The sequence below is a fragment of the Strix aluco genome, chromosome 1 (genome assembly GCF_031877795.1).
Source record: "Strix aluco isolate bStrAlu1 chromosome 1, bStrAlu1.hap1, whole genome shotgun sequence".
Taxonomy (NCBI): Eukaryota; Metazoa; Chordata; class Aves; order Strigiformes; family Strigidae; genus Strix; species Strix aluco.
The window spans coordinates 57154136-57171270 of NC_133931.1; the positions used below are offsets into that span (position 1 = coordinate 57154136).

General features: G+C 39.7%; 1 protein-coding gene across 1 annotated transcript in view; it reads right to left on the minus strand.

Annotated features, from left to right (window-relative positions):
- Window positions 1-17135, minus strand: part of PIEZO2 (piezo type mechanosensitive ion channel component 2) — a 316515-nt gene that overhangs the window by 9253 nt on the left and 290127 nt on the right. The window contains exons 40-51 of the mRNA XM_074847751.1: window positions 15103-15270; window positions 12630-13022; window positions 11043-11301; window positions 10347-10529; window positions 9686-9938; window positions 8816-8948; window positions 8218-8365; window positions 7901-8115; window positions 5633-5791; window positions 4142-4289; window positions 1471-1659; window positions 924-1016 (exon numbers count right to left, since the gene is read on the minus strand). Of these exons, the coding sequence (XP_074703852.1) occupies window positions 924-1016; window positions 1471-1659; window positions 4142-4289; window positions 5633-5791; window positions 7901-8115; window positions 8218-8365; window positions 8816-8948; window positions 9686-9938; window positions 10347-10529; window positions 11043-11301; window positions 12630-13022; window positions 15103-15270 (2341 nt within the window). The remainder of the gene's footprint in view (window positions 1-923; window positions 1017-1470; window positions 1660-4141; window positions 4290-5632; window positions 5792-7900; window positions 8116-8217; window positions 8366-8815; window positions 8949-9685; window positions 9939-10346; window positions 10530-11042; window positions 11302-12629; window positions 13023-15102; window positions 15271-17135) is intronic.

A 17135-nucleotide genomic window follows, 5' to 3' on the forward strand; every position in this document is an offset into this window, starting at 1 on the left:
ACTGGGCCATTAGATGGGAAGGAGAATAAACAAAGTATAACCAAGCTAAGAAGGCAAAACAAAAGTGGCCCTGCTGTTTGAAGAATTACAGCCACATAGGTCAACATGAGTATGAAAGTTCATCAGGTAAACTCTGTAGAGTCTGTTTAAACTTAAGTTAAAATTTTACTCTGTCTTTTGTTAAGCATCTGTCTGCGTAGAAAGACGTCTCAAAGGATAAGGCAACTTGGAATTGGTAACTCCAAAGTGGATCAAGATTACAATATTACTGCTATAGTACATGGGCTATTTGGGCTATCTAATATAAAAAATGTTAATTCTTGAATGGGCTAGAAGCAAGTGCTTCTTTTAAAGTTATATCTGATCAAACCCCAGTTACTTTAGTAATGCAACAGTTTCTACTAATAACTAGCCTTTTTCCTGTAGAAACTTGTGACAACTTTGTGCATGTTGCACCATGAAATAGTAAGACTGTTTAAATGTTTATGTTTTGACATTTTACTGTCAAAACTCTTCCAGGCCATACACACTTTCTTTTGACAGCACCACATCTCCTCACTGGGAGGTGAAAGCTGTGTGCTATAGGAAGGAGCATGGGGCTTAAAAGTGCCAAAACTGTTGCGTCCCCACAGCATATTTGTTTTGGCAGTGCACAAACAGCATCACATCTCTTGAATGTTTGTGTCATTTAGAGGGGAGGTGACAGGTGTCTTGATTAATGGTAACTTGTCTCACCATAACCCAGCCCTATCTTGACAAATGATCTGTCCAAACCTTTATTCATGCAAACACTCTTTATGGAAACATCTTCCAAATGATGGCAGCACTGCTGACCACTAATAACTACACAAACAAAACTCACAAAAGGCCTCCATGGAAACACACACATTTTTAAGTAATGAGGTATTCCACATTTCACTTACAGTGTTACCCCTATAGCTTCCCATAAACGCACTGAAACCAGTCTGATTCAGATCCTTGAGCTGACTCTGTTGAGCACTCATTGTAAAAATAGGCTGGGAAACAAAAGAACACACACTTGTCACATTTACTTCACATCAGCTGCTACATACACAGTTCAGCATCCTGTGCATCACAGTCAAAGATAAATATGGCACTCAGTTCAACAGGAGAAGGGTTATGATCTTATTCCACTGAGAAGCAAGCTGCCTCCAATTATCTTATATTTACCATGTGGACCTGTGGGCAGTTATCTGAGTGTACCTGATGTATGATAATTTATTCAGATTCCACTGCTAGTAGGTTCTGATTTTAATTTGCAGATGAAGATAATATTTTACATCAGTGATAAACTAATGTATTTTTAAACCCAAAAGGGATCATGGCAAGGGAGCTTGTCTGATCTCTTGTATAAGGCAGGAGAGTTCAATTCAATGAAGGGAATAACAAATAGCACAAGGAAATACAGTGCAAAACCAGAGTTTGCTTTTAGTCTTTCTTCTTTTTTACCTGATAACCTCCTAGAGTTATTGTGATTGATACATCTAGAGGCTTGTTGGTGATGCCTGCAACAGATTTGATTAAAGACATGAAGAGCAGTGGGAACCAGACAATACAAATCAGCAAGACGATAATCATGCCACCCATTCCATACTTCACAACTTTCTTTTTCTTCTGGCCTCTTGGTTGGGGATATCTCTGCAAAAGCAAACAGCAACATGGTAATGTCTCCTCTATCAGAGGTACACTTGGCATGGTTTGATGGGTGAATATACAACGATCTTAAGGCCTTCCATCTTCTGTGGTAATTTGCTACCCATTGTCAGGCCAATTATTTTGAGATTTTTAACCAAACCTGCACAGACACTGAATTTCTGGTGACAACAGAGATAAGTGCCAAATGAACGCATGTCAAGTGTGTGTCTGGTGTGAAAAATATTGTAAACCTCTGTGGTATTGATTCTTCACAACCATAAAGAAGGGAAAAATTGGGTAGGGTAATTTGAATTTTTTGTCTGAATGAGTGCAAGCATAAACTCACAGGAACCAAACGTAAAATAATAGCAGCAACAGTGATACAAGAATTTGTTCAAAAAACTGATATTGGGAGTGACCAACTTTCTTGTATTTGTCCTTCCAAAAAGTTTTATCTCAAAGCTCCTTAAGGCAGAATTCCTCTCATACAGCTTGAAATGCTGCAAACTGTATTTCAGGGGGAAAAAAAACTTTGTTTGCCAGCAACTGACATGCACAGTCAGTAGGATTGTCTGATATTGCAGTACCTCCACATTCATTTCACACCTCACATACAGTATTTCTTAGAGTTGTTCACAGGCTTGATCCAATCTGCTTCTAGTGAATCCCACACCAAATGCATTTAAATAATGTTTAAAGTTTTGTTGCTGTTCCTAAAGTCTTGACACTGCTGATGTAACATTCTTCTCTTTCTTAGTTTCTGAGACCAAAAGTGACTTTGCTTTTATCCTTCTCTTTTTCAAAGAAGATCACACAGCACATCTGTTCTGCCTTGTCCATAATTCCTGCCCTCTGTTAGTGGCCTCATGATTGAACACTCTAATAGCTTCACCATCCTGTAAAATGCCTTACCATCACTTTAATTTATTTTGGTATATTCTCTTACAGGATTTAACTCTGCACAGTGTTTTAGGATCCTGTCTTTCACGCACTGCATACTGCATGTGCAAAATAAAGATGCATTGTATTGCACTGCAACTCAAACACATGCCAGGAATCTGGCTTTCAGGAAATTGTTCTTGCTTTACAACATGAATCCATAAAGCCCTAGGAGAATATTAAATCTGTAATACAATGCTGTATTTAAAACAAATTAGTTACTTTTCAAAAGCAGTGTATCAAGTCATTTGTCTTGCACTACAGAATAGTGTTTTCATTAAAATATCATATCATGATCACCAGGGGTATATTATTTGTCTGTATGAGATTAGTTCAGGCACCTTTAATGATGTTACAGAACAGCTCAGAGAGCCTCTAGCAGTCAAAGTACGGAGGCATACCACTCAGTTTGAGAGAGAGACAGAGACAGTCAGAGTACCCTGAACAACACTCAAAGTCATGGGTAGTTATTTTGCCACATGGCATTAGTACACACAATAGCTTAGATGTGGAAATCTTCAGATCAGATCTATTCTACAAATAATGCAGAATGATCCTGTTGTAGCTTAAAAAAATGCAGTGAGATGGACACTGAAGTAGAACTGAATTATTATTTCTCTGACTCCTGAAGCCTCTGATGACACTCCATTCATGGCAGAAATGGAAGTCATAAGAAAAGCCTATATACAAGATTTGTGTGCACTTCAGCTCTGAGTTAATCCAAGTGACATACTTGGAAAATAATTGCCATTAAGAGACAGGATTATAATAAAAGTAGAAATACGTCAGTAACACTTAAAAATACAGCCATTTCATTGCAGATGTACAATTTCTGACTGGTTGGGTCACTCTTAAAAGAATGCTTAATTTCTTTTTCAAATTGGCAAAATAAGCAAGCATATGGTTGCAATCTTTATAGCGGTTATAAGGAATCCAGAATTTGCAAGTTTAATTTGAACTGAAGCTTAAATGATTTAAAGAGACTGAAATTTCAGTCAGACAAATGGTGGGTTTATCTGGCCTGCAGTTCAGTTCTGGATGTGCAGGGACTCTCCCAAGATAAAGGAGCCAGCTGAGTTCCCTCTGTGGTTACATGAACCAGGTGTCCCTGGGACCTACACTGTGGATGCACAAGATCTTCCTTCTACTGACCTTTCTCTTCAGTTACAGCTTTCCAGCTACTGTGGGTTACTCATTTAGTTGTTATGGACAAAGTGAGCCTGTGTGAATACCAGGACTTTCAACTCCGGCCTTGAAACTCAGGCATGCAATTAAGCTAACAGGCACATGCTTGTGGAGTTCACGTTAACGGTGGAAAAATCAGCTAGGGACAAAAGAGAAGCCATTTGAAATTTCACTTGCGGTGACTGCCAACTAACATAAAGTACCCAATAGTCTGAATATTTCTGAACACAAACACCAGGTGTATCTTTTAACAAACTGTCTTTGTGGTGGATTTCCCAATTATTGAGGGACTTGTGATTATTCTTCTTCATTTCTGCATGGGGGAGATGAGGCCTGGATCACTCATATGGGGCTTCCTTACTTTTTCTGACTCTCGCCAGCACTTCAGGATGAATATATGAGCATAGATATCTTCAACACAGATCCAGCTGGAAAGACTAAGAGTGGTATCAGTCCAAACCCAGTCCATTACTGCTCTCAGCTCAGTCAAAAATGGAACCAGGCGGAACCTGAAGGGAGACCACAGCAGATAACTCATCAGAAATGGGGAGATCACATCAAACAAGCACAGTAAGTGTATATATGACAAGAGGGAGAACTAAGCCAATGTTAAAAGACAGTTTAATGGGGGATTTTGCAAACACAAATACAATCATACCCTGAGATTTCACAGCTAGTACTGGTTTTTGGGGGTGGTATCTTTTGCCATAGCTCATGTTCCTCTAGATCTCCTTGTCAAGCCATAAACACACTTTTGCATCATTATGTCCAGTAATTGTGATTGAGCCACTGATGGAATGGTACAAGAGAGGCTTTCTTGTGTCCCCAAATTCCTCTGACCTGGAAGAGGAGTAGAGGAACATCCTTTCCACAGGATGGTGGGAATTTGTTTTATAACTCCTTATAACAAATGGTGCATGGCTTCTTTGCAGTAGGTGGGCAGTCCTCAGCTGCATATGGAATTGGGTGTTATGACTCAGGACTAAGCAGCAGAAGAAGGTGGGCTACAGGAAGCTAATGCATATAGCAACTGTTCAAAGTGCCTTTACTAGTCCCACACTTTTCTGCTTGGCCAGGTCACAAAGACTATTTTATATGAAGAAAGCTTTCTTCTGTAACTTTTCCTACTGGAATGCAACAAGCCCATACTGCAAATATTGGGAAAAGGTTGAAATTATTCCAGCTTTTCTGTGGAATATATATATGCTTTAAACTGGCTTAATCACAACATCATGGTAACAGCGTAAGTGGAGGCAGGGGTATGCCACCTTTCACTCTGAGGTGATGCTGTGCCTGTTATTTGCACAAACACTCCCAACTCCTGAAGTTTCTGATGTGCAGCACTTAGCAAAAGATACACAAAGGAAACATTTTTTGATGCATAGCTCTTAACTCTCATGTGTATCGTCTTTCACTTTATTCTTCTCAACTGCTGAGGTAGAGCCTGTAGACCTGCTCCAAAGATCTCTTTGGGATTTGATGCCTTACTACTTTTTAGGATGCAGAGCAAATAACATCACGTGTTTTCTAGCACAATGTGGAGCCCCTATATCTGTTCACAAGGTGACTTAGAAGTGTTAAAAATGTCTATTCCATAGGGGCCTGAATGCCTGACTGGTATGTCAGGCTTCTGGTTTCAGAGTGGGAGACTGATTTTTCTGAAACTTGCATTCCTGAACTGATTTTTTGTGGACTACAGGGGACATATGGAATATTTGGAGTGAGCTGTGCAAAATTTACTGTCTCATTTCCAGCAGCCTGTGAAGAGAAGTCATGAATAACTCCAGCATCTCATAATAACAGATCCCTATTTCACAAAAGAAAGGAGGGCAGTAGGTCTAGACTTACTTACCCTTGAAATAAGAACAGGTTGACATAGTTATAACTTTTTGTGAGGAAGTTGCCAAGAACACGAGTTGGATATCCACAGCGTATCTGATATGCTGATAAGCCGAAATAAACACATTTCACAAAATACCAGAGCTGGGCAACTGTGTTCTGGCTAAATTTCCTGTAATGGAAAAGACAGATAAAGGAAAATGATGAGCTTTGTATCTGTTTGTGACCAAATTAGCTCGAAACGTTTTGTGCTCCTGGCAGTTACCCTTTCCTGAGATCCTGTGAAAAGCCCGTGGTTTCTGACCCCACTGCAGGGTTAAAACAGTATTTGAAAGACGCTGTATGAGAAAGACTATAAACAGCATCTGTTGTCACCTCAGGGACACAGGGGAGAGACTGGGAATAGGCTTCCTGAAGAGTGAGGGCTCTGGGGCAGTGCTCTCTCCCTCCGGATGCTAGAGGTGCCTTGCTGCTCAACATAGGCCAGTCTGCCCTAAACTCCCATGACAACACAACCCTCTGTGAGCCCTGGGTAGACACAGCTTCTCTTAGCTTTTCAGAGGGCTGACATCTGGACTGGATCTAGGCAGCTTTAATGGCTATTTGTGTTCATGGGGGCACCTCCAAGGTCATGAACTCATACAGGAATTTAAATTGGAGTGACCTGTGAAGATCATCTTTTTCACCCTCCCCTGCTTGAATCAGGTCTAATTACACCAAATTGTTCAGAAACCTGTCCAGCTGAGTTTTGAATACCTCTGAAGATGGAGATCCCACAACCTGTCTGGGCAACCTGCTCCAGGGTTTGACTACTGTCATGGTGAAAAGATTTTTTATCATATCTAACTTGAATTTCCCTTTTTTCCGACTTGTGGCCTCTTGTCCTATCTGAAAAGAGCTTAGCTTCTACTCAGTGCCCTATTAATAGGTAGGAAGAGAGCTCTTCACTTTCTCTTCTCCAGACTGAACTAAACCTGCTCCCTCAACCTCTCCTCACGTCATGTACTCCAGCCCCCTGACCATCTTGGTGAACATATGCCTCTTCTGACTGTAGTTCAACAGCATGGTGGAACTGCAGGAGATGCCTCATGATGGACAGGATTTGTGAGCCAGACATGATCCAATATTTTCAATTACATCCTGCAAAACTATTTTCATTAAGAAATTTGCAGGGGTTTCTAAGACTCAGCCTGACTTAGAAGGAACACAGGAGATTTCAGATGCTGATTTAATGACTTGATATAAATTTCATAAAAGCACAGAAAAAGTCAAAACAATTTTAATGCCTTTCAAGTGACCAAATCAAGCCAAAAGTTTCATATCAATTCTCAATGCACAGTAGATAGGAGATCCACCTGAAAAATGCATTTTTTTTTCAAGTTGGGGCACAATTACTACTACACTGAGGAAAATTAAATATTTGTTTTTGAGATGAAATGAGACCTTCAATTCCTTCTTTACACTACGCACCTATTTTGTTTTTTCCCCAGTAAAATAACTTGACTGTTAAGCAAGTGTAATGTGTCCTTGTAACACATTCAATTTCCCTGTGTAGTCAATGGAGTGAGGTAAATACTTCAAGGCAATTTAAAGTCCTAAGTAAAAGGGGAGTTAGCCAAGCAGTAAAGAAGGAACCTTAACACCTCTGCAGTGCAGACTGAGGTGATAACTGCCTTGAGCCATGCAATGAGAAATATTAGATTTGGGGGTGAACCTGACCAGGCATGTGATACAAGATTTCATGCAGCAGGTGACCACCTCCACATCACCTGCAGAGGCATGTGGCAGAAGCAGGAGAGGAGAACTTTTGTTCTTCAGAACATACATGGGTTTTAAACAGTCTAAGGAGATTTAAATCCACAGTTCACACATTCCAGGAAAGTGCTAAATTATAAGCTACTCTGACAGAGACATTTTCTACTCACTCTTCTAAAACCAGCATGCAGCAGTCTTGGGAGTAGACAACTGAATCAGAGGCCAACACTGTCTCAGCTGAGGGCTCTAATCACTCAATTACAGGCAAGTTCTCTATCACCTGCTTGCATTTTGGCCTAGGTTGAGAATATTTCTGTACATACTTATATAATTACTTCTTCCTCAAACTTATGTTGGCCACAGCTATTGCTGTGGAAAGGCACTCCAACATTCTGCTTAGAAATGAGACCAAGAAGGAACTTCTTCATTATTCCAAAGGTCAGTTATAACCATCTCAAATTTAAATACAAACAACTCGGTAGAGCATCAGTATTCAACCCATATTGTCTGATTATAAGGGTTATACCTTTCTGTCACTCCAGGCAAGATAAAGAACATCCAGAAATGTATTCCAAAAACAAGGATGACCTGGAAGATGACTTTTCCCATGACAGTCTTTTTGAGGTACAGTGCTCGATCTACCACCATGGTGCCAAACTGAATGAGCACCATCACCAAAAATGCCTCTGGGACCTGGTCCTCTGATAATGAAGAGGTGATATCTGCTGCTGCAGAGTGTTTCTGAAAAGGAAAATATAACAGAGTGGTCAACGAAGGAGGACACTCGCATGATACTTAGCATCTACAGCATGTAAATCCTAGATAGATGGCTCTGTGACATACCCCAAAAGCCCAAAATCCAAACACAATGATGATGAAGTCCACTGTATCTGCGAGGAACATCAGCACATACACATCAGTCACCGCACTGTAGTCTGGATGAATAAGATTGTAGAAAAACTGTCTGATGGGCACATACACCTGGAGAGTCCTAAAACAACATAGACCACAATGTGATTTAACAACACTGTAACTTGCACCGAAGAAAAAAGAATGGCTGGGTGTGATACAATTAATGTTTCCAAAGATACCAAAGATCTACTCTGATGGCCTTCAGAGGGCTTCACAGACACCAGTCCCTCGTTCTGATTGCTTCTAAAATACTATATTAGCATTTTTTTCAGTAGAAATATACAAAACCAACCAAGTTCACATAGGATATTTAGCTTTTTTATCAGGCAGATGCTATTTGAACAACTGCTGATTTGTCTGATGTTTGGCTGGTGGGTCTCAGAGTGAAAGCATCCACAATAAACTGTATATGTACCCATTCAAACCCTTGAATTAACAGGAGTAGTAACCTGCTCTCTTTAAAATTCTGTTTACCACTTTTCTGTTTGGAACCTCCCCCCAAGCCCACACAACTCCTCACATTGCTCACTTTTTAATTGTAAAGGCCTTGGCTTTGATCATTTGTTCTCGAAACTTTTCCATAAGAAGCTCTTTTCTAGATTTTTGCTTGATGCTTAACACACTGCTTCCTTTCTGACTGCTGTTTCGTGTACTGGTACTTCCTGAAGAAAACAGAGGGAAAGAGAAGCTAATTCAAAATCAGAACTTAAATACAAAACCCAGAAAGAAATAAATCTTAAGACTTCCATCTCATAATGAGTCCCACATTTGAAAGAAGCTTTGAAATGAATTCTTATGCTTTTTTTCCAGTATGATAAAATCTTGAGACAGTCCAGTAAAGGTTTAATCACTGGCAGATTAAAACACGGTAAACAACTATAAAAAGAGAAGACTAGTGATGAAGGCAAGTATTGGATTGATCTGACTCAGTCATCTCAATTGGTATTATATACATTCTGGCTAGAGTAAACCCATTCTTTTTACAAGATGGGATAGGTAATATGTTTCAATATATGTAATCAAAACTTTTTCTCACTTCAAGTATCATCAAATGTAGATCTGAAAAATACATATGCCTTGCATTCCCTCTAGCTGGAGATTATGCTGAACCAGAAATTCTGGATCTGGGCCATTGAGCATTCCTTTCACAGCTTTTGGATAATGTAATTTAAAAAACATAGTGAATCACAAAGTATGGCTCTCCATTTGAACTTTAAGAAGGCTTGGAGTGTGTTCAAACATGAAGATACTTTGGTTCGTAACCTATTTTCTCATTGAGGAGCCCCAGCATTCAGTAGCCTCCGGGATCTCCACAGCAACTGGCACACGGTTTCAGCAGGATGATCCTATGCGTAGTGAAGGTTTACTCTTCAAATCCCAGGAATACCATGACATTTACCTCTCTTAGATCTGTGTGAGGAGAAGCTGGACCTGTGTGAAAGCTGTGATACACTGCTAGAACTCTTCCTTCTGATGGCAGTCTGCTGCTCAGGGAAGTGGACATGGATGGACTCCACCGATGCAGCAAGATTGACAGATTTCAAAGAGGCAGAAGAGTCTCTCCTGCCTCCTGTCAGAGAGAGCTCATCATCAGTATCCTCTTTATTACTGGAGCTGTCCCCTTTCTCGTCTTCATCCCATAATCCATGGCACTAGTGGAAAAAGGAGGGAGCATTTCAACCTTGTATTTCTGTCACAGTATTTATTGCAGGCATTGCTAAACTCAGTCTTGTTCACAAAGGGGCAGGACAAATTCATTGTGTTGGGATATCATAGAATCATAGCATCACTTTCTACTTAGTTTGGAAAAGACCTTTAGGATCATCAAGTCCAACTGTAAACCTAATACTGCCAAGTTCACCACTAAAGCATGTCCCTAAGTGCCACGTCTATGCATCTTCTAAATACCTCCAGGAATGGTGACTCAACCACTTCCCTGGGCAGCCTGTTCCAGGGCTTGATAACCCTTTCAGTGAAGAAATTTTTCCTAATATCTAAATGAGTGACTTTCTTGTATCATGAGTGACTAAAAAAATTAAAACTACATGAACTCAGATTACCTTTAAAATGGATCTGTGGAAGAATAAAGCAAGGAGCTGAACAAGATCATAATGCACGTAGCCCTCTTTTTTCTCAATGCCAATAATATTGGGTGGATGGTAAGGTTTATCTTTTGTGTAATCCACATATTTATTCCAAGGAAAGAAGCCAAACTGGAAGAAGTACTTGATGACAATGGCCACCTGTTCAGAAACACAACACACTTGGGGTGTTTTATAAGCATGGCAGATATAATAGCCTAGTGACATTAAGAGGGGAGGAATATGACTACTCTGTCATTTTTATGAGAAGATAAACAAGCATATTCATTGCTACAGAGGAACAACAGTTCACATTTCCTCAGTAATAAAGTCAATCAACATTTACCAACAGGTGATGCTCAGTGGTATCTGAAATACCACAAGCAGTGTATACCGTCTCTTGATTTCCAATTACACAGTAGCTGTTTGCACATGGTCTGTTATTGCGATAACGGCTTTACATCCCAGGAAGGATACTGCTCATTGCAATGAAGAAAAACACCAACAAGGCCTTTACATACCACAGAAATTGCTGAGGACTTTAGCGAATATTTATATTAATGTGAAGGGTCAAAGGCCCCTTATGTTTGAGATCAAAACCAGAAAAGAGACCATGCAAAGCTTACAAGTTAACTTTTCTGTGTTAGACATGGGGTTGCAAAACCAGATGCATACCTCAGTGTAGACGATGGCTGTCATCCAGAATCGTTTGCTTGGCCGAGGAACAGACAGCATGGCCCAAAGGAATATAAGGATGGGTAGCACCAGGGTTATCATGGAGGCAGAGATCATGTGGTTAAGGATGATCACAAAATAGCACACCATTTCTGACCGGGCCACCAGCGTATTGTACAGGGCATAAATGAGAAGCAAGACTCGAGGCTGACCAACATAGAACTTCTCTGATTCCTCCAGCTCATCATCATGAAACATTCTGTGAGGAGCAGAGTACCATAAAGGAAATGAAAATTAATTTCTCAAGAGCTGCTCTTTAAATTGCTACTTTTTTTCCTTTTTAAAAAGTAGAAAATTCTGCTGCTGAGTTTAATAGGAAAAAAACAAAAGATGGGATTTGGTGTTATAATTGAATAGCCTGATTCTAAGCTCAGAAAACAAGAATTTCAGGCAAAATAACTAGAAGCACTGTTCTGTTTTTTTTTAAATTTACCCAGAGTTGGCCTGGCCCAAGAACTTCTACAAGCACTGCTTTCCTACAGTTGCCCAACCAACATATATCATGTAAATCACACCATGCTGGTGTGGCCCTGTCTGGATTTATCAACACAAAAGGGAATTTGGAGAAACTCCAGAGGTCCATCAGGAGATGTATGGTATAAATAGCCCTGTGACATAAGATTAGAACATAATAAATGCCCTTTAGCATTAGATGTGTCTAAACTTCTCCCCTTTACCTAACTCAAATAAATATAAAAGGCAGCATGAAATCATTATATGACTTTCACATACATTCACAATTCTCTTTGCTTTCCATAAAGTCCCTGGCTTGAGAATAGATCTCACTGAAAAGCAAAAATGACTATGGAAAACCAGAAGAAAAGACACTGCATCTACAAAGTCAGATCTATACAGCCTCTCTCTCTCTCCAGATGCAGTCAGGCTGAAAGGTATTTCTATGGTTTAATATTTTGTTCTTGCATTTGGGGAAGCTCTCCTGAATCAGGCTGGAAAGCAGAGGAAGAAGAGCAGCAACATCATCCCCACCTCAATGCTGGTTGTGCTACTGAGCACAATGTCTGCGGGGCAAGGAGGGGAGCATCCTCTCTCTTATAAGCATACCTAGCAAGGTAGTGTCTACATAGCCCTCAGCTCCTACTGATTTAAAACAAAAACTCTGCTAAAGGTCAGTTTCCCTTATAGTAATCCAAAATAATTGAAGGAGAAACATTTTCCCAGATACCCCTGGAGGAAACTTATTTGAAATCATAGCTGCCTGGAGAAGAGAAGCCCTCTTCACAAGGAATATTTAGAAAAGCCCTTGACCCCATGACAGTTGCACCACAGAAATTGGAACAATTAGGTATGGTATCTGGGGAGAAAGCAGAGATTCTTTCCAACATGAATTTAACTCATTTTCAAAATCTGTAATTAGAACTGCACAGGAAATGAGCTTCTTCCCTTAAATCAAACTTAGTGCAATGTCTGTGTCAGAAAGTGTAGGCTAGTTCTGAGACAAAAAAACCAAAGTAATGACAAAACTTCACAAACTGGGACCAACACTCTTTCCCTGTCGAAGGTCCTTACTTGTTCAGAAGCAGCTCACTAGCTGTTAGCTCATGCGTCAATGGAGGGAGAATCGTATCATTGAGTTTGTCCATCCGACTGTCGTCTGGGCTCACCATCATGAGGCTTTTACCAGCTGAGTCATCTGGGGAGCCAAAGGGAAGTTGTTCAAAGCTGACAGCTTTGCTATAGGAAGGTGGAGCTTCTGCATTGCTATCCACAGTGGAGTACAATGGCACATCAGTATCAGGAGTATATGCAGCTCCTTCTGAACCCAGGCTATAATCTTCCACCTCCTCTTCCTCTGTCCTTAATGCAGAATGAGCTCCTTCCTCTTCATGCTCCCCTTCTACCTCCTCAATGGTTTCTGTTGTCCCCTGACGAGAATAGAGCATGGTGACCTGTGTAGGCTCACTGTTGGGGACAGATGAAGAGAGACAGTTAAGGCTTACAAGGCTCATCACCAAGCAAAGTTTGTTAATTGTACCTTTATGCAGACAGCTGAGCAACCCCATTGCATTCCTAAGCCCTCAAAGTTCATATAATCTGGTAGAAAATACGTCATCATGATCTCCTCTTACAAGATGGACCATCTGGGTCCATCTGCCCTCTGAATGACATCCCATTGAACTCCCAGTGATTATCTTTTCACAGCAGCAAAGGGAAAATTAATATCATCATCAAGAGAAACTACACTAACTTTCTGAAAGTAGTTCAAACACTTTCTGATCAGATCAGGACTATAGCTATTGAAAGTATGCTGCACAGTGAATGATAGGCAGTCACGGGGCGACTAAACACAGTGCTTTTAACAAACACCGTATGGGTGCTGTATGAAAATGGAACATGAGCTGAACACACACATCAACTCTGATTCCAAATAAAAGAAAAAGTAAATTGCTAACATGGAGAAATACAGTCCAGATTACAAAACTGTTACAGTAACAAGGTATCTTGCTTACCTTTAGATTGCCCTACATTCTTCAATATGGTCTTCATTTTTACCTTACCTGCTTTTCTTCTGTATGTACCTATTTTCTTTTTCAACTGTTCTTATTCACTGTTCAGTTCTCTGCTTGTTCATCTTGCTTATTCTCAGCTTTCCATGTTTATAATCACTCTCCCTCTTAATGCTCTGTGCTCTGCAACAGTCTCAGCTGACATAAATTCATGCAGCTTGATGACTCCAGATGGGAATCTGGACACCATAATTTTAAAAACATTTTCTTGACTTTGCTTTCACCTTTTTCATCCCTCACAAGTATTTTTTCACCTCTCCCCTTGAACACCATTCTTTCTCTTTTTAGTCTCCATTCCAGTCCCCCATAGGTTAGACAATAGGCATTAACTCCGTGTCTTTTGTTGGCTGCATGTTCTTACATGTGAACAGAGACAAAATCAGATTTCACATAGCTCCTATGAAATGAATGGGGCTATATTTTCACCTTAAGTGTAATGTTTTAAAGAAAACTGGCACTGGCAAAGCCAGCTGGCACAACCATCTCCTGCCAAAATTAAAAATTAAGTTCCATCTCTTTTTCTTCTTTTACACTACTTCCAAACTTACTTTGGCTATGTTAGATCACTTTATTTCTAGCACACTTTTAATTAGAATGTGTAACACTATTATTAGGATGTGTGTTTTGGTGATTCAGAGTAGCACTTATCCTGGTTAAAATGCATAAAACCATAGAATCCCATCATTTCAAAACTGATCGACACCAAAAATTTGTAAAACACTTTAAACTCTGAAAAAGAATGATCTAATATGCCATAAAATTCAATATTTATAATACTAGTTGTAACACTGCTTCCCAATGCGATATAAACCCCTGGTTTTTACCTGTTAAAAAGTGAGTGAATGGCTCTGAACAGTTCTCTTGCACTGGATATTAATATTATTCACTATCTTTTCATAGCTATTTTCCCTTTCTTAATTCCAACACCTCACAGACTGTATATCAATGGTAAAGTAATCAAAACATATTTAGCAATCTTTCCTATATGGGGAAAACTAAAAATTGAAAGAGCAGGGCCAACGTCTGCCTATCTTAGTTTCTAAAATTAAACATCCAAGTCCATATTTAGGATAACTGATTAGCTGAGAAACTTCACTTTCAGCTTTCAATTTTAATAAGAACAGCCATAAGCTCAGGAACACTGAAAATCAGACTCTTTTTTAATTGAATAAATACAGACTTTAGCCTGGTTTTAGACAGCCAGTATAATGTAATGGAACAACTTTTAAAAATACATTAATTAAGGATGAAAAATAAAACAAAACAGAATAAGAAGTGAAACAGCAAATGAGTCCAAGATTATGACCCTGACTTTGAACCTCAGAATTGTGGCACAACACAAAAGGGAGTAAAGCTTCCATTAACCATGCAAACCACTCTGTACACCACATATCTGCAAATGCAAATTTAGGTACACTGCAGTAAGTATAATGGTATGGGTAAATGAGTGAACAAAGCATGCATGAGTTAAGCACCTTGACACTATACTGCCACTGTCAGCTGATGAGGAGGACATATCCATGCTCTGCATTTTACGAAGCCTAGGTCGAGCGCGCTCACTTGTTTTAGGAACAGTGTCTGGTCCATCTAAATCATCAAGGGTTGACTGCCTTGAGAACAGCATGGTTGCTTCAGTGTAGCAGCTAGCAGCGCAAACAGTTATAAAGACAGTGTTAAATACAAATGATATTACTATACACATGGTTCAGTAAACAAATATGCTCGCCATGCAGCAAAACACTGACACAGAGAAAAAATGTTCAGAGAGAAGGTAAGGATTTGTTTAGAGCCACCATGTAAACACGTTTCTATGCACAGATTGCTCATGGTCATATTCATATAGGGACTATGGAAGTCTAACGACCACCTATTCACTATTCAAACAGATATGAAACCAACACAATGCTCTACGTGTTTTCCAGGGGCACCAAATTACGTATGTGAGGAGGTTTTATTGTCTCTCTTTCCTCCTGAAATTTCCCAATTCCACAAAAATGTTTTGGGAAGTGACCTCCTTTATACAAATTCTACTTTATTAATGATACACTGTGCTGAACCTTTTTACACAGGTACAAGCCAATTTCCTAATAGAGCCCTTAAAACTGAATAAGCTCATATTCCACAAATAGAAAAATAGCTGTCAGACATTGGCTAATCCTCTTTCCGAACCAAAGAGCCAAATCGGATATGTTACTTAGCCAGTAGATGCATGCCAAATATAACCTGCTCTGCATGAGATGGCTTTTATTTTGATATTTAGTAGTAAGACCCGATGATTCTTTCCAGAAGACTTCATTTATTTCAATCCCAGCTTAAAAGCTATTTCAAAATTGGTAACATGCACATATTGAAATAAAGAACAGATATAATAAACCCTTATCTCCTTTCACTTATCAAATACAACAGGACACCAGAGACATACACCATACATTGAGCATTTATGCGTTACTAGAGAACAGAAGAACTGGATGAGTTATGAGAAAGAAAGTACGTAATTAAATACAAGCATATGACATAGCAACAGGAAAGAAGCAAACACATTAATGACATATGGTAGGTAAAAGAATTATTTCTCCTGAAAAAATCTTTGAAAAACACAGAAGTCTATGAAATAAGTTGAGGGACCTGGAGTTCTAACACATGCAGTGACCTGCCTGAGTCTCTCAGATAGAATGAGAGAAGAAAGGACCCCAAAACACAGGATTTACACTACTTTTCTTCTTTCAAGTCCATCTGTATTACACCTGAGCAGTGGCAGCAGAGGCTTTGCTTCCTTGACAAGCATTATGTTTGTCCGGGGGAACAGAGAATTGGGAAAGAGGTCAGAAGGGAAGTGCATTGGTGTCTTCTGTGTTACTTTGGTCTTGCTAGCTTGAAGTGAGGAAAGAAATCTGCTGGCATAAAGTGACAGTTTGCAATTATTGCCTTAAGGAAAATGGGGATGAAAACAGCAAAATACATGGAGCAAAGAAACAGTTATTCCTAGGCCTACATTCACTGATGGGTCATTTTTGACAGAATGGACTGAGGCTAAAAGCATACTTTGGTCTTTGAATAGAAGAAAAGTATCACCAAGATACCAAAGGTATTGTGAAATACTTCCCTTAGAAACAGTATTAATGGCAGAGGCAACTCTGTCCTGCCAGTTCATTTGACGAAGACTCTTTACAAGCCATTTCATTATTTTTGTGTGTGCACAAAGGCACACAAGCATCCTCCAGACAAAACCTGGAGGGTTGTCTGCATGGTGCAGGGTTTTGATGAAGCAGCAAATGCTGCTTCCTATAGAAACAGGAGATCCACCCTAGAGGCCTGATTCAGCAGCATGGAAATCAGTCAGAGCTATGTGTTACTGACTCCAGGGAGTCCTGAGGGAGGAGGTTTCCCTTTGCATGTACACCTATGGACTATAGCTGGGTTGTTGTACTATCAGTGAGGATTGGTGCTAAAATATAGGGAGATAGCAGCAAGTAGATAACCCACTTTTGCAGATTACCTTTATGTCTGC